At 44.0% G+C, this 25,519-nt stretch overlaps 1 protein-coding gene across 2 annotated transcripts; it reads right to left on the bottom strand.

The window, feature by feature from the left end:
* Positions 1-853: 853 nt before the first annotated feature.
* Positions 854-24,692, bottom strand: LOC137792140 (ATP-dependent RNA helicase DHX15-like). 2 transcript variants are annotated; one of them, XM_068587638.1, is made up of 14 exons: positions 24,476-24,692; positions 22,614-22,950; positions 21,400-21,593; positions 20,488-20,647; positions 19,007-19,225; positions 15,371-15,538; positions 9,232-9,318; positions 8,705-8,854; positions 8,126-8,234; positions 4,955-5,146; positions 3,904-4,026; positions 3,621-3,811; positions 2,695-2,864; positions 854-1,503 (listed from the first exon to the last, which is right to left on the bottom strand). In XM_068587638.1, the coding sequence occupies exons 1-14, from the start codon at positions 24,481-24,483 to the stop codon at positions 1,386-1,388; spliced, it is 2,226 nt and encodes a 741-aa protein (XP_068443739.1). In that variant the 5' UTR covers positions 24,484-24,692; the 3' UTR covers positions 854-1,385. The 2 variants fall into 2 exon arrangements, with proteins under 2 accessions (XP_068443739.1, XP_068443738.1); XM_068587637.1 differs by lacking the exon at positions 24,476-24,692 and adding an exon at positions 24,311-24,437.
* Between the last annotated feature and the right edge of the window lie 827 nt (positions 24,693-25,519).

Below are 25,519 nucleotides of genomic sequence, written 5' to 3' on the forward strand. Positions count from 1 at the left end.
GACGACTCCGTTAATGCGAGTTGCAGCTCTGAAGTGGAGCGGTTACTCACTTGAAAAACAACGCAAAGACTTGACACGCACTATTAACTGGCAGCTGCCAAGCAGCAGTAAGCAGTCCTTAAGGGTGGTTCTGTAAGACCGAGATGCTCCCAAAGTGCTCTCTTACCCGAGCTCAGGGACAGCACCCCCACACTCCCGCTAAACCTTCACGGGCCTCTCATGAGTCCGGTTAGTCAGACTCTTTGTGGAATTCACGCTCCGTCACTCACAGGCAGCTTCCTCGTTTAAGTTGTTGACCCACAGAATGAGAGGGGGAAGCCTCCCGAGAAAGTTTGTCAGAGCTCATCCAACTTGCTCAGGACTTCTTAAAAGTGTGGAGCTGGACACGACATTATAAGTTTGACCCGATAAGCTGCGTTTCAGCTAGAGTAAAATACACACTCAAGTTTTGTCCCGACCCATTATTCTGGTTATGTTCTAATCTAGATCACCACCACAGTGCTTACGATCCATGCTTCTCCCAAAACTGCAAGCTTTCCCTTCCGCATTACAGAGGCACTGACACAAAGCAGTACAGCCGGAACAGGCTCCAGCACAGCAGGGATTTCACACTGATCTTCTTCCGAAACATTTGTAATTAACATTCCCCCTCACTCCAACTGTTTCTGAAGCTATCAATATCCCAGTAAGAAGATTTAACTTCCCCGAAGAGCCAGGAAACGAGCAGGATTTGGCAGGTCAAAACGCGATTGCTCAGTGTGTGTGTGTATGTGTGTGCGTGTGAGGGTTAAGTGAAAGGTTTACACATTTATGCTGATTACCCTGTTATTTAAATGCTGACACTGGGAAAACATTTCATTACAAAGTCATTTTTATTAACTTGAACAGCGACAAGAAATGTTACCAAAGTGGCCCTCTTAACATCTCCGTGACTAGAGAACAATACATTATGCCCGCATCAAAATACAGTATAAATTATATTCGATCAAAAGCTTCGATGGACTTTGTGCCATTTCATGAGTAGAAGCAAGACAACAGCTGAGAATCCTGAGCTGTGATTTATAGTATGGATGTACGGATGTCTTGTGGAGGAATGCTGAAACGTACATGACATATCATGCTTTAAACAGAATGGGTAATAACTAAATTCCTGATAACCGGTCATTTACAGTCCATTTCAGGTAGTGCTTTACCCTCTGGGCTTCAATAAAATGACACGTGGTGGCCCTCAAAGGACACATTTCATCAGTCATCATGAAACACATCACACACAGCACGACAAAAAATAGAATTCAAAATTAGGTTGTTGGTGGAATTAAAAAATAAGTTCAGGTTTTTACTTTGTACAGATACTGAGGATGCCGTTGCAGCGCATGCAAACCTTCTTAGTACTGAGTGAATTCCTTTGATGAGAATTTAGCAATGATACGCTCCAACTGTCTCTTTGCTTCACACTGGGGGAAGTTACTCATCTCGTAGTACTGCGGGGAAATTTTCACCAGCCTAGGAAAGAAGGAGAGTAAACATTAGTCACAAAAATGGTCTTCGGTGTTTACTTGTGGGAGAGCGCTGTTATTCCATATTCACACGGCGACCGCCAGTAAAAAGCCCAAGTTTGATACTTAATTGTCGAAGCTCACACGAGGCGAAGAGAAACACGGGCAGTCGCTGTACTGCAGTACAAGCCTCCACTGTGAGGCCTACATTTGATTATCAAGTTAAAACTCATAAAAACTGTGTTAACTCTGTACTAAAGGTGAAGCCTAACTTTTAGTTTTATTATTGAACCTCCCATTTATTGAAAAAAGGGGGATATAATAATTTCCAAAATACACAATCTGTATTATGCTTCAGTCCATATTTAGTGGCGTTTCACAAACATTTTCACTGAGGCCGGAAAAAAAACGGAACATATGAAAACCTCAATAAAAGCTTTGAGTGCAATTTTAAAAATGAACCGACAGTTAGTGGACCGTGGGGAGATATTTGCTTTAATGGACAGAAAATGTATACGATAAGAAGGCAAAACCAAACTTTTGGAAAATATAACTACATTCAAGTTGTCTCAGCAACTTAGCTAATAGGTCCACACAATAGTAGGCCATTTAATATTCTAGAGACATTCATCTTTTTGGAAATTTTCGCAACGAGCATTCTGGCCGTCGACTGTCATCAGACAAGTACCCGTGATGCCGACTAACGCAAACCCCGGTTGGGCTCTGACCGACACTAAATACAGTGCTGTGTCGACACAGATGGAGCTCTGACGCTGCTGCTCTGCTAATGTGCTGCTCTCAAGGTGAGAGGAAGAGGACAGGCTCCTGATCGGGTTGACACAGAACAGGTGTGGGTGTCGACGCGTCTTACGCTGCGAGTTGTCCATTAGGATATTTATATACACACGCAGTGAACAGTGTAGGATTTGGATCCAATTTCACAAGACTGAAATGCATTAGATTATATGTTTTAAATGTCCTCCCACAACATGTTTAACAAAAGGCACGAATGCTCTTCAAAATAAAAAATGATCTGTATGAAGCTACTTCAAACAAATATTTTTTGGAGTATTTGTGTGCAGAACTCCAGGGTATTTCCCACAAAAGACAAACAATTAAAGAGATCCACACACATTTTTCAATTAAATGTCACATTTCTTTCTGATAATTATCTGTACAGGATCCAACTGAAACTTACCATTCCGGTTTGATGTCGGTGCACGTGCGGATGTAATTCTTGGTGGTGAGCACAAACTCGTTGTAAAGCACCCACTCGGGCTTGTGGTCCAGCACAGTGGAGGGGTGCAGCTGCACGACTTGGTTGTCCTTCGCCGTCAGGTAATGGCCGGTACGTTCCAGGTGAGCGATCTGAGAGAGAGAGAGAGAAAGAGAGAGAGAGAGAGAGAGAGAGAGAGAGAGAGAGAGAGAGAGAAAGAGAGAAAGAGAGAGAGAGAGAATCAGTGCCAGTAACGAGCAAATCCATAGCTCACAGAAAAAAACATATATTCATTTAAATGAATTGCATTTCAGTCATTAATTTACCTTGACAGATGCATCACAATCCTATTAGTTAATTACTACTATTTTTGATGCAAAAGCAGCCTGATGCTGCAAACTTGTCTGTAAGCAGGCAGTGAGTGATTTTCCCTGCTCTGGAGATGCTAGGTAAAGCTGCAGTGGCTGTTGTGATTAACCAAGGCAATCAGTCTCAATAAAGGCCTTTCCCAACAAAGACGTGGTTTCACAAATGCCGTGAGAGCGTCAACATGAACTGCAAATTTGTCTCCAAGATAAAGGTTAATGTTGACAAATATTTAAATATTAACACCATAATTCAACTTGTCAGGTTGCTTGTTTCATGTAGCCCTGAAAACGGCTTCTTGCAAAACGTCATTTGTTTCCTTACACGAGGAGCAAATTGACTTGATTTCTTTTTATGTGTTTTAAGAAAAGCAGCTCTGTGTGTGTGTGTGTGTGTGTGTGTGTGTGTGTGTGTGTGTGTCTATTGCAATTAACATATCAGCAAGAATGTTTTCTCAGTATTGGTTTTGCACAAAAGGCTTAAGAATGACCACACAGCAGGCTTCTGGGAGGGCTTCACAAAAGGGCCCCGACGCGACTGACCTGCATGAAGAAGCCAGTGACCAGCGCGCGGCGGATGTTGGTGTAGTAGTCTCTGCTGTTGAACTCGGTGCTCCGCCGCGGCAGGTTGAAGCGGTCCATGATCCTGGACAGCTGCCTGCGCACGTTGTCTGCAGACGTCAGCGAGCGGAAGTTGACGAAGTTCTCGTAGCACCACTTGGTGCAGTCGTGGTCTGTGTGAGACGAGAGCAATTCAGGGTTCAGGGCAACTCAAGCCAATGCCGAGCTGTTCAGTGAAACCAGGGGGCATGAAAGCGCCACTCACTTTGTTTAAAGGCGTGGTAGACGTTGAGCAGCGTCATGTGATCGCCGTCGATGTGGGCGAAGCGCATCTTGGCCTCGTCGGCCACCTTCTTAGCCTCCGTGGGTCGGACGAAGCACTGTGGGACTAAACAAGGTTGGTATAGGCCCCAACACAGCCGCCCATAGGGATAAGTTAAGCAAATCCCACAGACAGGAACAAGGCCTCAGCTCAAGAGAGGCACAGAGCACTTCACAGGGCACAGTGTATTGCGAAGTGTTTATGGTGGAAAAAGAAGATGAGGGTCAAAGAGAAGGGAAGAAGGATGGGTTCCTCGTCCTGATGCGCTACAGTATGGCTTTATGCAAGCTTCAGCAACCACGTGGCACCCATTTTATAGATGTTATACTGGAGCGAGACAAATCAGTGCCGAAGAGTTCATCCAGAGGACTCAGGTTCTGCCGTCTCCCCTCTGTGAACTTTCTCTGGGTTGCTTAATGTCAAACCTGCTTAATTGTGGTTTTAATGGGTAAAAGCTGTGTTTATTGAGCCTCGTGGTTGGTTGCTGTGGCGGCACCATTCTCAGGTGTACTTTCGCTGCTTACTCTAATGAACTCAGCAAAAACCTGCCGTCCTGAAACACCTGCTTGAAGTGCACGCCACGTCCAAAGAGCTAGTTAAATCCATTTCCCCACTCTCAAAGACCCTCGCACTCCCTTCAAAAAGGCGTCAAGATTCATCTCAATGAGCAGCATTCTGCTTTGGCAAGCCTAAAGTGCAATTACTGCTGTAGCATGCTGGTGCTGCTCCAGCTACACCTATACATTTTGTGTAGTTATGTACTTTCCACCTTCCTCACACGTAATAGCTGACACCACTGACTTTATCCTCTACTTGCTTTGTAGTTAAGTTCAATAGGAGAATTTATTCTGAGTAGTTTTCAACTTCTGGGCTCGACCGTATCTCTTGTTCATACAGATTAAGTCAGTTGTAGGTGAAATTTGATGACGAGGGACCATCTAAATGGAAAGAGTAGCAGCTCAGACCCACACATTGAGCCAGCCCTGAGCATTACCTGACAACATGGCAGTGATGGAGAGGATCTCGTTTGAACAGTTGTATTCACAGCTGGCGATGACCATCTTGGCCAGCTGGGGGTCCAGAGGGAACTCCGCCATCATGGAGCCCAGCTCCGTCAGGTCACCGTCGTCATTGAGCGCTGCCAGGTAGTTCAGCAACTCCAGGGCTCGCATCAGGGTCTCTGGGGCTGGGGAAGCCAGAATGGGAGAAATGGGCCATTACCAGTGATCCAAGCCCATGGGCAACACACACAGATGACAGCGATGGAACATTTTACCATGACAGCAAAACTTGAGAACCATTTGGGGACTTTTCAAAAACATGGATCTCCGAATAGATTTATACCCTTGTTTTAAATTGTTGGTCAGATGAAACAAGACATTTGAAGAAGTTACCTTGTGCTTGGATTAGAAAAATGGGAAATTAATTGAGAAAATTGGCAGATTAAATCCAAAAGAATCATTACTTGCAGCCTTATTTAGGTTTTTGTAGCTTCACAGTTACACTAAACACTACATTAGTCTATTATGGCATCTCAAGAATGATCTGACACATTTTGCTTTAAGATCCATAACAAATTTGGCTGGCCAAGTATTGACAAACCCTGCCGTAATTCAATTTTGAAGACAAACCTGTAATACGTATACCATTTCCAAATATTCACATTTAAGCACTTAAATGTAAAAACACAATCAATGAAGAAAAAGTAATAATTGCAATTGCTTTCTTTGTAGATAGTTAACTTAAGGGGACCTTAAAATCTATGTCATGTAATTCAGCCGTTATTGGATTAAGATATAAAACTTGCTGGTAGGCTCAGTGAAGAAAGTGATTTGCAACTCGAGCAACCAAATTTCACATAAGAGGACGGCCAAGAAGAAAACGCTGATAAAACACCACAGTATCAGCGCCTGCTCTACTCAGACCTTCAATAGAAGACAGATGAGAGTTCAGAAAAGACACAGACAGTAAAACGGTGGCTAATTGGTGGCAGGGAGCATGAAGTCAGTCAAAATGAGGAGTCTTTCTACGTGTGATGCTCAGAGTTACGCTACACAGAAACTTAGCGGAGTAATCATGGCAGAGCTCATTTTTCATCCCCCTCTCAGGCGATCCTAAACAACTAATGCAATTACAGGGGAACTTTCTACTTAATGTTTCAACACAAAAGGCTTCCACCGTTTGGTGGAAAGATTTTTCCTCCAGATGCAATTATTGACCTTTGGCTCCCGAGAGCTGAAGCCTAATGACCAGTTGCATGTTAACTGAAAATTAGCTTCAAGCTCCGGCTGCGGTGCTCGTTCACTTTCATTTCTTTCAAGTGTTTCCCAAAAAAAATTCAATTTAAAACAGCAGGGAGGCATTTTTTTATGATTAAGAAATATTGATTTGGGGCATCAAAGCTACTTTTTTTTTTCTTTACACAAAATGAGTGCCGGCCACATTACTTACCACACCATTGGCTTGTGTTGCACTAAACAAAAAAGGTGAAAGTCTGATTTCCAAGTACTGCTAGGATGATGAACCAGTGTGGAAATTCAATACACACACACACACACACACACACACACACAACGCAGCTCATCAGAAAGTAAGTATTGACTCTCTCAACACACAAAAATCCGATATATTAACCAAGGGCCAAATCAATAAGATGGAAGGCTAAAGGTACATTAAACCACATTGGCTTTGAAAGGTACTTCTTTGGAAATGTCACGAGGCAAATGAATCCCACCCAGCCAAGTCCTTGTGTAAATCGCTACTGATTTCTTTTGGATTTTCTATTTGGTTGGCCGGTTCACGCCGTCGCTCCTGTGTTTAGTGAGCGAGTAGCGAGGTGGCCAAAGAGAGAAATAAACTAGATATCTGAGCATTCCGGAGTAAAAGGAAAATCAAGGTTCCCATTGAGAACACGGACCAGCTGAAATGGAAAAGGCCACTGCCGTTTGGAGCTGACATGGTTGGTCATCAGGGAGACGATACCTAAATCAAAGTCATCGGCGTTGAAATCTAAACATCAAGGAACAACAATAAAACCACATGTCGCCCCGGCATTATCTATGGCTTCAAACCAGGAGGTTTGATTGCAACAATTGCGAGCCTAGTTAGGAGAAGCCTTCTGCCACGAGTGGATCAAATAAATAAAAGATAATCCTCCACTTTCCCTTCACCCCACTGTTCCCAGTTAGACAAGGCCAATCCCACATGTTGATGCTTACGCTCGCGAGAAATGTGGGGGGTGGCGGTGGAGGTCAGTCACGTTCCACTGGAGGAATATAAAGGGAAGGCAATAGCCAAGGTGATAGTGCAGCTATTGATGTAACCAATTTCATTCTCAAAATGCCGTTTGCCACCGTGGACGGGGAGAGATGGGTTTAATCTCAGAGGTGAGATGAAAACTATATTATGGTGAGAAAAGGGGGGGGAGGGAGGGTAAGGATAGGAGGGGTGGTCTCCGCAGGAACACAGTCTTCTGGAGAATGCCATAACTTTCTTCTTTTTGGCCTACATCCAGCATGATTCAACTGAACTTCAAACCGCATAACACTACCGTGTAATCCATGTCTGGCAGAGCGCTTATAGTCAAATCTCCAAACATTCACTGTGCAGCATTTGATATCTGCCAAGATCATTTTATCTTTGCGTTGTCGTTTCCCCCGAGCTCCCATGTGACACCCAGATTTGATATTGCCAACCCAGATTTGATATTGTACATGAAACAACCACGGTTCAACTAAATGAAGATTTTATAGCATTTTGTTATGGCACTTTTAGATCCCGATGTCAATGATCAAAATCAAGAGCTCACTATGATTTGATTTTGGATGAAGAGCAACTGGTGTATCCGTAAACAGTGGAGCTGAACATTTCTCATGTAGTCAGTCAAAATACAGGAGAAACTAGATGTAATCCAGAGCTGGACCCCGCCACCAACAATGAAAACTACGACGATGTAATTACAAAACAATACTTCTTAAAGATTTGAATTTTAAATATATTTTCAGTAAATTTCAATGACGTTTTCAGGTTTTTCATGACAGTAAGAACCCTGAAAAAACACTGAACACACAGTACAGAGTGTATATATATATATATATATATATATATATATATATATATATATATATATATATATATATATATATATATATAAAGTAAAACTAACCTGGTGGGTCCATGAAGTCAAAGTGCACGAGGTCATCAATACCCAATTTTTTCAGCTGCAGCACCACAGAGCCCAGATTAGACCTCAGAATCTCTGGATATGTGTTGTCCTATGCCAGTGAAGAGATACAAGACAAACCCAAGGAAAAATGTATTATTAATTAGTCGGGGTGCCCATTATCTCCTCATGCGTTGCTCATATGTCAACTTGAACAGGGATCGGGAGTCTCGGCCATTTGAAGGGCTATTTAACTTGTTTGAAAGATTCCCTTTGCCACTCAGCGTGACGTGAAAGAATTAGCCTGTTAAAGTGGAGCGCTGGGCCGCCGCAGGTTCATTTGTCACAAGGTGGCTGTTTCATGAGCAGAGGTTATGAAGAAGGGTGGAGGCGGTGTGGTTTAGCGCCAAGCTCTTGGAATTATAATTCAGCTGAACTGGGAATCATGGATTCAGAGTGCAAATATTGCATAATGGAGAGCTTTTCCAGCCAAGAGGGCTGCTTTGGGGGAATACAAAGTGCTTGTGGCGTTGAAGAATGCGAGGATCAAACACCTCACAGTATCTTTTACCATTTTCTTACCTGCATTTCTGTCTTGTAAGCTTTCTCTGTGTAAAGGCGGAAACACTTCCCTGGGCGTGTACGTCCAGCACGACCGGCTCTCTGCTGGGCCGAGGCCTTGCTGATGGCTGTGACCAAAAGGGATTCCACTCGGATACGTGGATTATACACCTGATAGGAGAGGGGAGAGAAGAATTTAAAGTAAAAAAAAAAATTTAAGTTTAAACTAAACAGATTTTTGAGAGGCGAATAAGAAAAAAAGAAGTAGTAAAGTGCATACTAACACCCTTAATCAAGTAAAAAGAAAAAAATAGACACTATCCAGCACAATGCGTATAGAATCTCTACTGGCGCCCTGTGTACGACTTGGCTCCAGGCTGGTGAAATGTCAGAGGAATAAATAACCGGCTTTTCCATCTTTGCCGCTGTCAGGTGTGCACTGCTGTGTTTATCTGGGGATTCTCAGGCAACAGACGCAGATGATCGCGACAGATAAAAAGGTGGTGGGAGAAGATGGGTGGGTGGTGGAGCAAAGGGGAAAAGCTAACCTTTTGCTTGGCAAATCCGGGATCGATTACAAACACCACGCCGTCAATTGTCAGCGACGTCTCGGCGATGTTTGTTGACACGACAACCTGTGGAAATGAGAACGGATGGGTTAAGACATGATCCACCCGGGGTGTTCGGAGGGAATGACAAAACCTGGTACTGGACTTTGCGTTCAAATATTTTAGCATTCCAACACGCGAGCATTAAAATAGAGAGAACTCAACTTGGACATTTCAAGGTAGTTAAACAATCAAGAATTATTCAGAAATCTTCAGCATGAGTAAAGGAGCAAAGAAACAAGGACAGACATCTGCTATGCTTTCACTTGGGAAAAAAAATGCCTGATGTAAGCCAGTTGACTGAAGAAGCTTGCAGAGAGGCCACTACAGTGCACTGCACACACGCTGCCTAATGCAACCCAACAGGGGAGTAGCCCAACAGTTTCTGCAATCAAGTTCAATGTGCTATCAACGCATTTGCGGCGAGAGCTGCCTTGGTGCTCAGCGTCCCATCCAAATGCATTACCTCTGGCCCTTTTGGGTTATGAGAGTGTGTGCGTGTGCGTGTGTGTGGTTGTGGGTTTCGTCTGAACGTCCTCAGCACAATGCTGGTTTTGTTGAGAAGTCAGCATCCCTCTCTTGGAAAGGTTTTATAAAAAAAATTAAAATTAAATTAAAAATTAAATTAAAAAAATAAAATAAAATAAAAATCACAGAAAATAGTTGATGTGACGGTTCCTCTTTGGTGGCCTCTTTTACTGCCTTCCTCCGGGCATCTTTTGTTTCCTCTGCACGTTTGCATTGTGTCCAGTTTGAAATATTTACAATATCTTTGACCACTGGAAAATGTAGTTGAGTGAACCAGCTATTAATTGTGTAGACGCTTTTGAGATTTGACAATAACTACATCATTCTCACACCAACAGAGGACCTACATGCCAGCATGTAGCACTGGAATATGTACATGTATAGGCAGATCCAGACCTTATAAAAACTGGTGAGACAAGACACGGGTGATTTGTTGAAGATAAAACGCAGTAGTGCGACAATGAACTGATATGGAGTTGTTAAGCCATCTCGGAGCACACGATCCACACACCTTTGGGGGTGCAGGTGTTATAAAGAAGTGATGAGACGCACCGAATGCAAAAGGGTTAACAAAGTCCCGTCGTAGATATGAAAACACCGTCGGAGTAGTTTTTGATTTAGAGTTCAGCACTGATTTCCCTCGTCGATACCACCACCACGTCACTTGTTGGACGTACTGCGTTCAGGCAGTATTGTGCTTTAATTATATGTATCCCCAACAGTAACTGTCTTTACATTCCTTCATTCACTTTGTGAAATATGGGGACTGTGGGTTATGCATCTACTTATACAGTTGGAGTTACACCCACATATTTTAGACTGCAATTTGTCTTATCACGAGAGAATATGGCAAATACGTGCAATCGATGAGTTACTGCTACTTTTCCTTTGTTACAGCAGCAATCATGGAGAGCACAAGATTTGCAGTGGCTTTGCTGGATGTGCGTTACTGAAAAGGACAACTCGGTACTTCACACCAACGTGCGCTCAAAAGGGGCCCAAGCATTGTATAATTAGGTGGTAAGTCTTAATAAGCACCCGACAATGTCAGCCAACAAAGTGTTAAAAAGGAGGCACTGTTTGTGTACCATTCCATTGTATGTTGACAGTTCTGGGCATAACATTTTAAAGCAGGCAAACGCATACCCCGTGCAATTATGATCAACTGATAATGGTGTCAATGTCAGAGGTGGTTTACCACACTGGTTTTTATAGGAGTAGTGTTGAGCATCAGCGCAGATGTCATTGTTCAGTGTCTTTGTACAAAAAAGTAGGGAAAAATAAGAAGAGCGAGTAAACTGTGAACCAGCAGCATCTTGCAGTCTCAGATATTTGTCTATTACAAATATCCCCTATAGTAAGGCTGTCTATATGAAATGACAGTTAAATAAATGCATACAAAAATTCAAATGAGTCACATCACCCTATGGTCTCTGGCTCAGAGCATACACACAGCGGGAGGAGGCGAGGAAGACAGATTTGCAGCTGCTCTCGCGCGAACCTTGACCGACGCGAGGGTGAGTTCCTCTGACGCAACAGTTCAGACCGACTGGACAGAGAAACCTTTTGGATTCATCGAGACTGCGACGGCCGGATCGTAGCCCACTCTACTGGCAACTGCCACTCCACTGTCAGAGCTTAATATGCAAGTGGGTGTTTGGACAAATGCCACACCACACATCAATATTCTTCCTCTTCTAACTTGCTCAACATCTACCAAGACGGGAACAAGCTGTGGGCTGCCCTAAGCAGCCATTTGGTGGTATCCAGTCTGCTTTCTTGGTCATTCGTGCTAAAATGCCAAGCACAAAACCAAACCGTTCTCTTTAGTCATTGCCGATACTGGTCCACAGAACCAATTTTGCACACTTGACACACTTCCTTTGTAGCTGTGCCTCTTCAGCTGTCTTCAAGCTGCGAGCCTTACAGACTTTTTAAATCCCGCCTTTTAAGTGAGGATTTCTCTTGAGCCTGAGAATGCCTGAGTGTTTAGTTATTAATGCCAGGGAGGGCCTTTTTCCACTCATTCAGACCTTGACCCTGGGTAATTCACCTGACAAAAGACACAGTCTCCTTAGTATTCAAGCAGAGGAATGAAGAGATGGCAATGAACGCCTGTATGAAACTGATCAGAGAGCAGTATCTGGCAAATGGTTGGGTTGTTCGTGCATTTCCTGGATGAACGACTGTCGATCTGATTGACAAGAGCACCCCATGACAAATGTGAGTTGTTTAATTTTGATAGACAACTGAAAATAATATGGGCTGTCAAAAAACACAACCAGCTAAGCAGTAACACACCAAAACCAACCGTTTGGTTTAAAGATGCACATATAGCCCGTTTCAGTGGGAACGTAGCATGTAGCCGTCCTCCATCTGCTTATGGGACGTGCTCCTGAAACATAATTTATAATAACTCTAAATCAAAGTTTTTCAGAGGCGGTGCCGTCAATTGTTATTGGTTTGGCAGGGATGTCGTCACATTTCAGCGAAGGGGATGACAGAAAACGCGAGAACGATCATTTTACTACTGCATCTGTATCAAACAGGACAACCAACAATAAAGAATAAAGAGGGACTCGAGGAGACCATTGAAAGAGAGCTGGAGTGTGCTGCAAGAAACGAAAAAGGTGTCGGGGAAAAGGTTCTCTCATTGTCTGGCACAAATGGAGATACAACACATTGGCAAAAAGTGCAGGGAAACAAATCTGTAACAACCGCTTCCTTCAATCTCTCACCAAACAGCACAGAAAATGACTTGGTAGGTCCCCCTTTTGCCTTTCAAATGGCATACATCTGAAATGTCCCAGGTTTTAAAATACAATGAAAACTCAGGGAAAAACCGAGTACCAAAGACTCAAAAGGTTCCTAAAAGATTAGTTTATGTGAAGCTTCAGGGAACGGGTTGAGTTCCTGCAGTGGAAAAAGGCCCTGAGTGGCCTAAAGATACAGAGGAATTACATCGTCACAAAACCTATTAGCCACACTGTGGCAGACTGAAATTAAAGTGGCTGCTCCCGCACCCCCCACCCCCCTCCAAAAAAAGACTGTCTCATGACAGACACTATACGCCAGCGACAAACATCCGAGCAAGGAATGAGAGGCATGGAATGCTTCAAAGTCCGCTCTCTAAATGGACGAGGCGAGGTTGCCACTGTCCTGTGTGTTGGGACACAGTCTCCAGCAGATGCCACACATGACAACCTCTCACATTTCATGATCATATGGGTGGCCTCATTGACTGCATTGATTCTGAAGGATTATCCGGGCTGGGGCCATTACACTGAACGCAGGCTGGCTCCTTCCAGTCTGTTGCTGCACTGGATAATCCTGGCTTCTTTATCAGTAATATCATTAGAGCATCATCTCTGCATGTTATTTCTGGGTTATTACCTGCAGGAGAGTAAGTACTATGGCTAACGCGGGCCATCTTTCACGTACCCTGCTGGGGAAACACAGCCTTGTTGACAAATAAAACCTTCCCCTGACTGGGGGGGGGGAGAGCGTGCCTTGAGCTGCATCGGCGCACTCACGTCTAAAGCCCATTGAAACGCATACGAGGCAGAATCACGGGTGACATTTGAGGGAGTATTCCAAACGTGACAATGTTAAAAACAAAACCAACACTCATCACAGCACATTTGTTTGAGACAATCTTTGAGACACTTTAAAGCAAAGTGAGATTATAGTCTTTGTTTGTAATTAGTCAATTGCTGCCTCGGCTCTAAATGATTAAACCGTTCAAAAATAGAAGATCAGTGGCTTTCCTGGAGAAATAGAGCAATGACGGGCAAGTGCTTTATGTTAATTGAGGGGTGCCTAATGCAGTCGTTAGCATGCGGAGCTGCAGTCGTCGCAAACCTTAATTCTTTTTCACTACTTCCTCTTGGGCGGGCATGGACGACATCTCGGCATTTTTCAATTGCTGATCTTGAGGGGAAAAGGGGGCATCAACTGTAATGTTCAGAGGCTGACGTGATGCTAAAGTGGTGGCGGGCTCGACAGTTCAGAGGTTACACTGTCACTGAATTCACTTTATTTAATGTATTAACTTCACTTCTAACTCAAAGGAATCAGGAGAAAAGTTGCTGCAAGATGTTCACCAAGAGGAAGAAGAACCGCTTTTAAGTCTGCTGCCAGTGAAAAAAAGAAATTTTTTTTTTTTTCCTCCTAGTTCCATCACATCAGATGATAAAAGTACATTCACAGGGCCGTGCAGGTACAACTGCAAAAGCCACGTAATATTCAAATCTGTCCCGACGCAACCACGGCCCAATTCCACGTCAACTTCTCTTTGAACAGCAGACGCAAACACTGAGAATGATATTTTAAACTTAAAAAAAAAAAAGGATCTCATCCAACACTGGCTAATCAAACTACTCAGAATACTGAGTCTTTTAAGACTGTGCGACACACACGCACGCACGCACACACACACACACACACACACACACACACACACACACACACACACACACACACACACACACACACACACACACACACACACACACACACACCTGGAAGAGATACAACTATAAATGATGGTGGTCGAGTGGTCAATCTTTGATCAAAATCTTGTTGGGAAACTCAGCATGTGCCAAACTGTAAATGTAAACCTGAACACACAACGCAGGCATTGATTCCTATTTTATAATGAGTAAAATATATAATAATAAAATATATATTCAAAAACATGTGATTTATGAGATATTATTGATTCATTTCTAAATTAATTTAGGATGTTTTTATTGCAAGGAATTGTACATCCACAAAATCCAGGTTAAATTGAGCGTTTTACAGTATTGTGATGCGTTTAACTTTAAAAGCCCATAAATATTTCCACTGTAGCCTGATCTGCCTCAATTAGAGGGGTTGTAGCAATGAGTCATTCATCAACACCGTCCCCTATCAGATGCTGGTGTTTGTTTGAATGTTTGCTCATTCACTGGCAGTGATGGTATTTTGATATTCTGTCAGATCCGCAGCCAACAGAGTGGCAGCGCAGGTGGTGCCGCTACTCTGGTGATGAGCCCATCTGAATCGAAACCGTCACACAAAAGGGAAGAATTGCCTCGCGTCTGTATCAATGAGAGGATCATCCACACCTCTGAGATTAAGTGATTGAGGAAGAACCGCCAGGAAACTCTTGTTTGGGATCAGCTCACATAAAGTGTGTTTCACATGGCTTCAGACGGCAGAGGTCTAAGGCCTCCTCTCTGAGCAGCAGAGGGCCTGTGCAAATGTAGTGGAAAGATAAAAAAGAGAATGCAGCGCTTTCCTCAGGCTCAGAGGGCGTGAGTAATACCCCAGTTAAAATTTAGAGCAGGGAATCGCATGCCGACAAAAGCAGCATATGTTGTGTGAGTCAGTTCTGCGCTAAAGCTGAGAAAAAGGGTGGGGGGGGGGGGTCCCTACCTTCCAGCTCTCTTCCTTTACCCACCTTATTCCCCATCTGGCCTTTTTACACCAAACCAACTCATTTTCTTTCAAACACGGCTCTTCAAATCCTCCCCCTCTGAGTGTTTTTACAGCAACAAGGCAGTTATACCTTTCTTCCGATGGCACCACTTGGTTTATTGGGTGGCGGTGGTTCGAAGATCCTCTGCTGCTGCTGTGGAGGCAGCGTGGAGTACAGCGGGATGATCTTGATGTCACCGACTTCGGGGCCCAGGTCGTCGACCTCCCTCTTGATCCGCTTGCAGGCTTCATCAATTTCCTGAAAGACGCAAGAGAAACAATTAATCCAGGTTGTCACCTGTGTGTGTAAACAGGGAAAATTAAACAGCTTCTGAACAACACCTGGATGAACAATGGCAGTGAATCTGGATGATAGAGGAAGGTGTGGGGAGACGGCCGGGGAAACCGTGGTTCCCCACTACAGTACATTTGTTCTAACTATCGCTCCATCTGACGGAGGAAATTAAACCTGGACTGCAGTATGCTTTGCTGAGCTCCCTGTGGCTCTGTTGTCAAATGCAACAATCATGGAAAACATGGAGGCGCACGCTCCGAAGGCACACACACAGAGCCAGACAGACTCAAACAGGGTTCATTATTCCACAGTGCCGTATTGTAGAGGGGAATGTGAGATGAGACTGCAGCACTGATGCATAACCAGCGGCAAATCATGGCAGATCAGTTTAGTGAAGCTGAACGTTTTGGAGCCGGTGGGCTGGCAGACAGACAGAGGACCTGAGTAGCGGCAGGAATAAGAAAGCATGATACTGAGCATGGGGTTAGAGCCCTTTCTCTGAAGGCCTGTTGGAATACACCATTACATGTACTAAATATGCCGACACATTCCACAGGCACCCGTCGCTTGGAACGCATGAGCTCAGAGAAACTTGTACTATGTCACATGCCAGCATACACACACGTACACATTTTTAATCACCATACTTGAAGGTTTGAAGTGCTTTCTCCTATGGCCTAAAACAACACAGAACAGCTTTTCATTTTCCAAGTAACTCCCGCTGTTAAGAACCATTTCCTTTGTTTTGCTAACAACAATCATTTAATCCTCATGAAGGAGCGTTACCATATGCGTCACGTTACAGCCTATACTGTTGCACCACCTGCAGGCCCGTGGGAGCAATGCAGCAACTTTTCCAAAAGAGAAGTAATAAGGCGACGATGAAGAGGAACCAAATGTATCATTTTGATGCTTAAAAGACAGACAAGTGTGCATAAAGAGCTCCGATGTAGCCCGTTCATATTATTTAGTAGGCTAACAAACCAACCCACAAAAACTTCTCAGATATTTTGTCTTCTTCTCTGAAGGCATACTGTGCTGAAATCAGTTTAAGCATGACTGAAGCAGATATAATTTGTACCGCCGTGTGAAGCCAGTAACCCTTGCCTTGACATGAGAAAGCACCGCGGTGCCATTTCCTGTTTTCCTTCTGGACCGCAAGTGTGGTATTAGCCCTGTTGTCCCCTTGTTCATCGCATTAAGTTGAACCCCGCTGATGGCCATGTACCCTTTTAATCAACACACTGACAAGTGGAAAACGGTAAATCTGAATGGATTGGTAAAATTAGCCTGAGTATTAATAGCCTATCAAGCCTCTGGATGCAGCAGCTGCCATGGAGGAAAAAAAAGGGCCTCTTTGCCAAAGCGCTAGAAGCAAGCTGGCTGTCTGTCCCTTAGGGACATCAAGACAGAGTGTGTGTATGTGTGTGCATGCGTGTCTGTGTGCGCACATACACTCACACACGTATACAGGGGGGCAGTTGGCCAGTGTTGGGAACCTGTCCACTAGCTCTCCCTGCGACCCCAGAAGCAACAATCTACAGCCAAGCTAATAACCGACACATTTAGGCACTCCTCTTGACTAGCAAACAACCCCCCGCCAATCCCCATGTTTTGATGTTAGCTGCTGAGGGGGAAGCTTAACTATTAGGACTTATCTTTGCTCAACAGCTGTGATAAGTTTCAACTTTCTTGTTTAGAGTTGGTGCTTCGCTTCTATTTGTTTGTGGGAGCAAAATATCTCGCATAAAATACTAGAGGAGCGAGGAAGAGAGTCTCGCTCATTTAGCTTTCGTCTGTTATAAATTAAACAGCCAGATAAAGAGAGTGTATGGCTTCGCTATGGATCTGCCTCCCAATCATTAGTCTACATCAAAGTTGCTGGGAGACTGAAGAGGTTAAGAAGCGCTCGAGGGGCGTGCTGCAGCACCCTTTGAACACCCATCTCTGCCAGACCAACCACACATTAACTTCTTTAACCCAATTAGGATGGGGTGATAATGAACTCAACGTGGGAGTGCTCTCAGTAATGCCTTAGCTTGACACGGTGCAGGGTGGGGGAATATAAATCAACAAATTACATTTAACTGCATGAGAAATGTTGAACACATTGCTTGCAAATATCCCAGACTGTTCTACACATTCACAGGAGTGACTATCAGCGTTTCTAGCCCTCCGAGCAGCTGGGATACTACTAAATCTGAAATCAATTACCAGCCCTCGAAGGAGCCCACTTCAAACACCATGCCCTCCAATGACTTTATCCCCTTTGTAACAAGCCGCATATTGATCTTGCTTTGGCAAATGAAAACTGACGTCGGTGTCCTGCCGCAGTCAGGCTGATGTCGAGTGACAAATAATTACTGCTAATAAACAACATGTCACAGGATGTGATTGGGGAAGCCAGAAAGACAACTACATAAGAGTTTGCGCGGATGAAAAATAAATAAATGCGACTGTGTAACAAAAGCGTTACTAAATTCTAACGTGTCATTTTAATCTCCAGAGCAATTTGTGCTGTATTGACGCCAGTTTCGTTTTCCTTTACAACCACTAGTAATCACATGGAGTGCTGAGAGAATAATCATACCAGCACAGGCACTATTGGCTCTGACGGGCTTCTCCTGTCCAGTGATTAGGACATTGAAACATTTGTTGCTGCTTTCCTGTGCGAGTGTGTGTGTGTTCACCCTGCTGTGACCAAATTCATCATTTTGGGCGTGATCCCTGCCCTCCATTACACTTCAGTGGACAGCATTTGCAGGGAGGGGGAAAAAAATAATAAATGACTTAATTTCAGAGATTTGTGAAAAGGGCAGCATGTGGGTCACCCCTAGTTTTTTTTTTCTTCTTTTTTCCAGCGTCCGAAACCTGGTGGTTCCCAAGCAGGCATACTTACGTGCATTCACATCTGTCAAACTGAGGATTAATAATATCCTGTGCCGAGGGTGCACGAGTGTGCTCATGACACCGTGTATGAGAGTAACTCATCTATGTAATTAGATTAATAGGCACACGCTTAACTTTGGCGATGTATAAAATATTTGCCCAAGTTTATAACGTTGTTCGTTTGGATAAAGAAAACAATATACATGTATCTCGTGCTGTAAATACAAGTCGATTAATCCATCAATCGTTAGATGACTGACGAAATATATTGACTGATATTTTTGTTTCGTCAGAAAAATTGCATTTGAAAATCTCATTGTAGGTTGTAAAATAACTGTTGTAGACATAACTTTCTGACATGTTAAAGTCCAGACGTTTACAAAATTTGGAATGGGCAGGAGAGACTTTGTAATCCCCCTAAAAGAAAGAGAAAATCGGAACGGGCAAACCCAATTGCAATTGGTGCATCTCCATTTACAGACATCTTGTTGAACACGGGCAGTCCGTAAAAACACATCTCACTTAAAACCTATGGAGTCGTACCTCTTGTCCAGTGAGGAAGAGCAGAACGTCGCCTTCATCCACCTCACACATGTGGAGCTGGATCACCGTGCGGATGGCCGCCTCCAAATAGTCCCGCTCTGGTTCGGGCGTGTAGAAAATCTCCACGGGATGCGTGCGTCCGGGGATGGTTAGCAGCGGGCAGCTGTCAAAGTACACCTGGAACTTGCCTGCATCGAGCGTGGCACTCATCACAATCACCTGGATGGACGAGGGCACAGGAATAGGAGAGGGAAGTCTATAAGGGACACTGCATTCACAAAAAGAAAGATACAACTAAAAGTAAAGACCGCAGAGTGTAAATGTGGTGATGCTGGGAGCAAGCACTCAAGTGTAGAATGAGTTAACAGTTTAAACAGCTTGATGATGATTAAGGATAAGGACACATACTAAGTGAGTAAGGGTGCAACCAAATACAGAATAAATCAGTGCAAAAAGCTACACAGGATGACTAATGCTTTGAATCAGGATTAAGGGAGTGGGCGCTGCTACCATCCCCAGACGGTGTCTATGGTGTAGAACTTGGCATTACACTCCCAGAGTCACTGACCTACACAGAGCTATGACAGTCCATGTTCCTGATGTTGGGTACACAATGTTCTCTCCAGAGCCATTAGATAGAGCGCATTAGGATTCTGATGGGAAACGCGCCTCACATTTTCAATCTCAAACATTTTCAGGGGCCAGTGTCTCGGCATTTCGCTTTACGCTCTGCGAGACATCATAATTGCTCTTAATCAAGGCAAATTAAACTTTCAAATTTGGAAAGGGATAGGGATGAAGGGGATAGAGGGGTGTGGGTGGGTGATCATTCCCAATAACCTCGAGCTCATTTAACAGTCGGCGAACAACAATCTAACCTTTGATTCCACTCTGACAAACAACCAGTCATTATCCATCTGCTTTATGAGAGTGATGTCTGGCACAGTTTGCAGATAAAACTTCCGCCTGCCTTTACACTCCCATCCATACATTGCCATTCTTCCCCTGGTTGATTGGCTTAAAATTGGGCTGACTCTAGGGGCAATCTGCACTAGTGCTGCGGTGCAGAATAGATGTGCATTTCTGAGCCCCAACGGCAACATTTCTCTTTCCTCAACAGATACACAGCTGTCAGACACGGGGACACTGTCAGGAGAAAATGTGACAAAAGCGAGGTGACAGAAGAGGGACATAGCCTGCAGGAAGTCGTGTTTAGGGCTTTGACAGTGTATTAAAGGTATTAAGTGGGACATATTTGTGGAAACAAAAATCAGACTACTGTCAAAAGTATCTTGAACACCATTTTTGAAGGAGCAAACTAAAAGTGAGCTAGATTTTCCTGAATAAAAAGTGAATGTACATAGTTACAATAACATTTAGAAACTTTGATTAACTTCCAAATTAAATCACATGCTATCAAAGGATTGCAAGACCTAATCCTGAAACGAAGACGGTAAAAGAAAAAAAAGCCTGTGTTTTACCTTGAGGTCAGCCCTCTGGCGGACCACCTCCTTAAGGACTCCCATGAGGATATCGGTAGCTAATGTACGTTCGTGTGCCTCATCCAAGATGATGACTCCATAGCGCTCCAGCAGAGGATCATTCATGGCCTCGCGCAGCAACATTCCATCAGTCATGTACCTGTATGAAAAAAGACGTGCAGGCTTCATCAGCACACACACAATAGCATCTCCCTAACGACATTTTGGGGTGGGGTTTGCCAATTGGTCAAATGCATAAAGCACTGCTGCTTCAACTTGTGTACCGCTTCATTCATAAAAGAAGGAATTACTAAAGTATCGATGAGGGGAAAGCATTTTTGCGGATGACAACATCAAAAGTAAAGTTAGGCATCGGTGTCTGCTTCGCAGCGCATTTAAAGAAAAAGGAAAAGAGAGATCGTCTGAGTGGTAAAAGAGAGAAAATGCTTTGAATGAGAGGGGGAAAAAAGATAATTTCTGATTGTTTCACGGCAGTTGCATTCTAAAGCATAAATAAAGAAACATCAAACACTCAACAGATGATTTACTGTCGAGACAGACACTTAGTTTTGATTTCCTTCATTACATCCGACAGTAAGCGTCGTCGCAGCGAGACAAAAATCGGCTCTTTTTTCTTTTTCATGTTTTTGGAGGAAACGGGCAAACACACTGAACTGCAGAGCGTGATTACCCCTGAGACCAGCAGTATCCAGGTCTTTAGTCTGCTGTGAAAACACAGACAACAATGGGCTGTAGGAACCTTTTAGATCTATGAAAAACAGTCGCGCGACTAAAATGAACTCTGAATTCTAAAATGGAAATGAACTTCATGGTGGAAATGCAGCTTGTATCACTGGTTGTTCGGAGCATAAAGAGAGACACAAAGGGAATATTTCTAAGTCGCCTTCTTACTTGAGTACAGTCTTGGCCGAGCTGCAGTCCTCGAACCTGATGGAGTAGCCCACCTCCTGGCCCAGCATGACGTCCATCTCATCAGCAACCCTCTGGGCGACGCTCATGGCCGCTACCCTCCTGGGCTGGGTGCAGGCCACTGCCCTCTTTGTTCCTGGCATTGACCGCACCATGTCCACACACCACTGGGGGATCTGGAAGACAAGTCAGGTTGTGAAAAGACATTCACTGATCCTCTAAACAAAAACTCCAGTTTACCATGTCCTGAAAAACAAATACCTGCTCATAACTGTCAACATTTTCACAGACGGCGTGTTCTTGCACAGAGCTTAAAAACAGAGACGCAGCTTACTGAGTGCGGCTCGAAGCGAAGAGTGTCTTACTTCCACTCTATTACGCTTGAGGTTTGGATGACTGCCCTTTAGAGATGATTCAAATCTTTACACGTCTTTGAAATGTCATCCAATCAGAAGAATACAAAAAAAATGCAGATGACAGGTTTGGAAGAGATAAACATTTCAAGGACAGTGTAAAAATAGGTTATTAGCGCTTACGGAGACTGACCCTAATATTCACAACGCGTTTGGTGGAATGCCTGTATCCTACCTCCTTTGTACGTGACAAAAATTTAAGCTGCATTGCATTAGGGCAAGTGTCTTAAGAGTCAACTAGTCTAGAAATACCATCACAGATGATTTTTCCATTCATTTTATGAGCAATGACCACAATTGGCGGTCTGTAAAGATCAATAAATGTAGCTCCTACCTTGGTAAGCATGTGTGTATTTAAATGGTGATGGTCTGTTCAAAAAGTCATCATGAATGTGTGGAATACAAATAATTTCTTGCATCATCGAGGCAAAACGCACCGACAAGATTACACCAAATCATTTAGGAAGTGTTTGGAAGCCTCAGGAGGCCGCTCAGGCTTAACTAGTAATCAACTCTAATTCAACCAAGCTCTTTCAAGAACTTTAAATGAACCAACCAAACTATGTGAAACTGCTCTAGATGAGCTGTTTAAATGCATAATCAGTTAATTGCTCCCTGTTTCTATTTTATTTTGAATAGTACTATCAAACCAATTACATTAGTATATTTCAATTTGACACATTTCAGTCAATGTAACATTAAAGATCGTTTTATGGCGCAAATGACAACGAAAACATATATGTGTGTTGGAATTGCAAAAGCACAAAACATTCTGCCCTGTACCTGTGTGGTTTTTCCAGAGCCCGTCTCTCCCACAAGCACAAAAGACTGGTTACACATCAGGATTTCAGTGAAGCGCTCTCTGTACTCGAAGACCGGCAGCTGCAGCCGCTTCTTCAGGATTTCATAGTAGCGTGGTGTGTGTGGCAGGTTGGTGAAGGGGTTGATCTGCTGCTGAATGAGGTTTGGCTTAAGAAAGCCGCCTGCAGCTAGGTTGGTGGGGACCCCGGATGGCTTCACATCTCTGTCCCAGACACGTTCTGGGGCTCGATCCCTGTCCCGGTCCCTGTCCCGGTCCCTGTCCCTCGATCGCTCATCGCGGTCTCTTTCCCGGTCACGCCTGTCAGAGGAAGATGCATGAAATTAGGATTTGGTGAAGGATTATCACATAAACTAACCCATTTAGCCAACCAAAGAATTGCAACAAAACTTAAAAATGTGTGTACACAGCCCCCCACACACTTAAAAAAAATGTTGCACTACAAATGGAAAAGATTCAACCAAACGTGAAAAGCACAACATAGAATAGATGGTGCAAATGTTGAAATTGAATGAAAAGGTCACTGCACAATCTTATGCAGTGTTGCAAAAAGCCTGCAAAGGTCATGAATAAACTGTGCACAATCCACAAGTCTATTCTACTATTGCATAACAACGCATTCACTGGCTTTGAAACAGAATGTGAAACATTAATATCCAAACATAATTTGGACACAGATGGTGTAAGTAACACTGTGGCAGATTCAACTCTAAAAACTTCTTGGATCAGTCACGCATCTGCAAGACATTGCCATTACTAATGTATACGTTTGCTACCATCAGCGAGCGATGTACCCATCTCGACCCCTCATGTCATTGACGGTGGGGAAGCTGCAGCATGTTGAATGATGACAGGCTCTTATTGTTTTTGTAAGTGAATATAACCGTATCGGTCACACGATGCACGAAATCCATTCGATGGTGTCCCTTTGGGTACATTTGCATTTCGCCTGTCGCTCCCGTTAAGTCAAAGCGACGTCAAATCCAGGGCAGTGACCCTGAGACTACTCGCGGTGACTTTGACAACTGGCGAACAGGGACGGTTTTAGCCTCCTCGGTCTTACGCCACTGGCCTATCAGACCCACATGCACACTCAGAGGGCCTTTAATGCTCCCCAAAAGAGCTCGGCCGACTTGGGACTGTAATTTGATCCACAGTGGTGACATCTCCTTTCCGCTAAACGGCTATCGTGAGCCTGGCTTTGGCCACCTGGCTATAGTGGCGGTCTGTGTTTCGCTCCCATTTAACGTGCTGTTAAAGCCTCGCGTCATAACAAATAACCATTCATTGTGGCATGACTTGTGCTCATGAAATGTGCGTCCTTTCTCTAGTAGAGTGCTAGCCTCGACTCGCGCTGGCTAGCACGTAGCCACGTGCGGACAGGGACAAGCGTGCTTGTTTGCTAGCTGTGTTAGCTTACACTGCGCTAGCACTTGGCTGGACGACTGCACGACCCGGCAACAAACCCTCGGCAGTCGGATGGCCAAGTGGTCACGAGAACAATTGTGCATTTCCAACACATAATACTCGCTATCTATACGTGTGACGGGCCAACGTTAGCATGGCTAGTTAGAAACGGGACAACAACAAAAACATTCGGAAGAATTAACCAAACACTTCAAACAGCCGGACGCGTACAGGCCACGCTAACGTAACATACCCATCTGAAGGTCTCTTTTTGCCCGGCGAATAATCGTCCCCCAAATCTAAACGATGTCGCTTGAACATTCTGCCTCCGGTATCTTCGAACAGCGGTTTTAGCAGCTTATTATTCTATGCTGCTCTCCCCTCAAACACCAGCAAAATGGCGACCGGAAGCGCTTACCTCATCATTATCCTTGACAAAATGACACAAAAAAAAAATCAGCGGTTTACTGTGGGTAAAGCAAGCACGTTGCAGAGAAAAAGTACTGTCTTTACTGAGCCCCGCACATGATGCGGTCCGTGAGCGCCGATCAGAGTGCCTGCAGACACGATGCAGTGTTTTTGGGGGATGCGGGAGAGGATGTGGGAGGTCTGCTGCCTCTTGGTCGGGTCGGGATGATGATGTGCCCGCCAAACCGAGCGCGCACGCGCACACACGACTGTGTTCCCTCGCCTCCTTCAGTCCAAAGCTCCTAGTCACTGCAGTGCAGGATGCTCCGTGTTTAGTCTCAAGCAACCTCGTTATTATCTAGTTGGTACGCTCGCCTCGTTTCATGGGTGATCAGAAGGGTGAGCTCAGTGTGAAACGTTTGCACTGCTTTGTCCCTTACACGCCACCGTTGCTGGGGACCCCCTTTAATAAACACCCATATCATCATATAGTGACACTGTGCCATTACATTAATTTTCTAAAACAGGACACAAGTAATTTGAGTGCATCACATATCATTATTTTATTCAAAAATATTTATTTAATATTTGAATATTAAATACAGCAATTCATATTGCAAACACATACGTCGAAGACCAACACAGATGAACGCATGTCATTACATTTTGAATGCTGCAGAGATATTATTGGTCAAATGAATTCGGTGCTCCTCCTCTTCATTTGTTTCCTTTCATTTGAAAGCCTGTTCCTGGCTGACTCCAGCAGTATTAGTATAGTAGGACCAAACTCTACAATTATCAGTCACTGATTAACTGAATCAATGTCATCAGCACTTCACATACGGGCTAGTGGTCTGTCTCTGCTACCTCCTCTAGTTAATATGGTATCAATTATTTGTACTCTATGTAGGAATTGAGAAGGCATCAGCAGAAAAAAACACCAGAAAACAAGGTAATATTTTATAGAATTACTAATTATAATATAGTTTTCTCATGTGACGACCCGTGCCCTTTGACTTGGTCTGCATCCCGTTTGCTGTCTCTTTCCTTTCTG

This window comes from Clinocottus analis, unplaced genomic scaffold, assembly GCF_023055335.1.
Source record: "Clinocottus analis isolate CAN_PGR_092001 unplaced genomic scaffold, fCliAna1.0.p SCAF_21, whole genome shotgun sequence".
Taxonomy (NCBI): Eukaryota; Metazoa; Chordata; class Actinopteri; order Perciformes; family Cottidae; genus Clinocottus; species Clinocottus analis.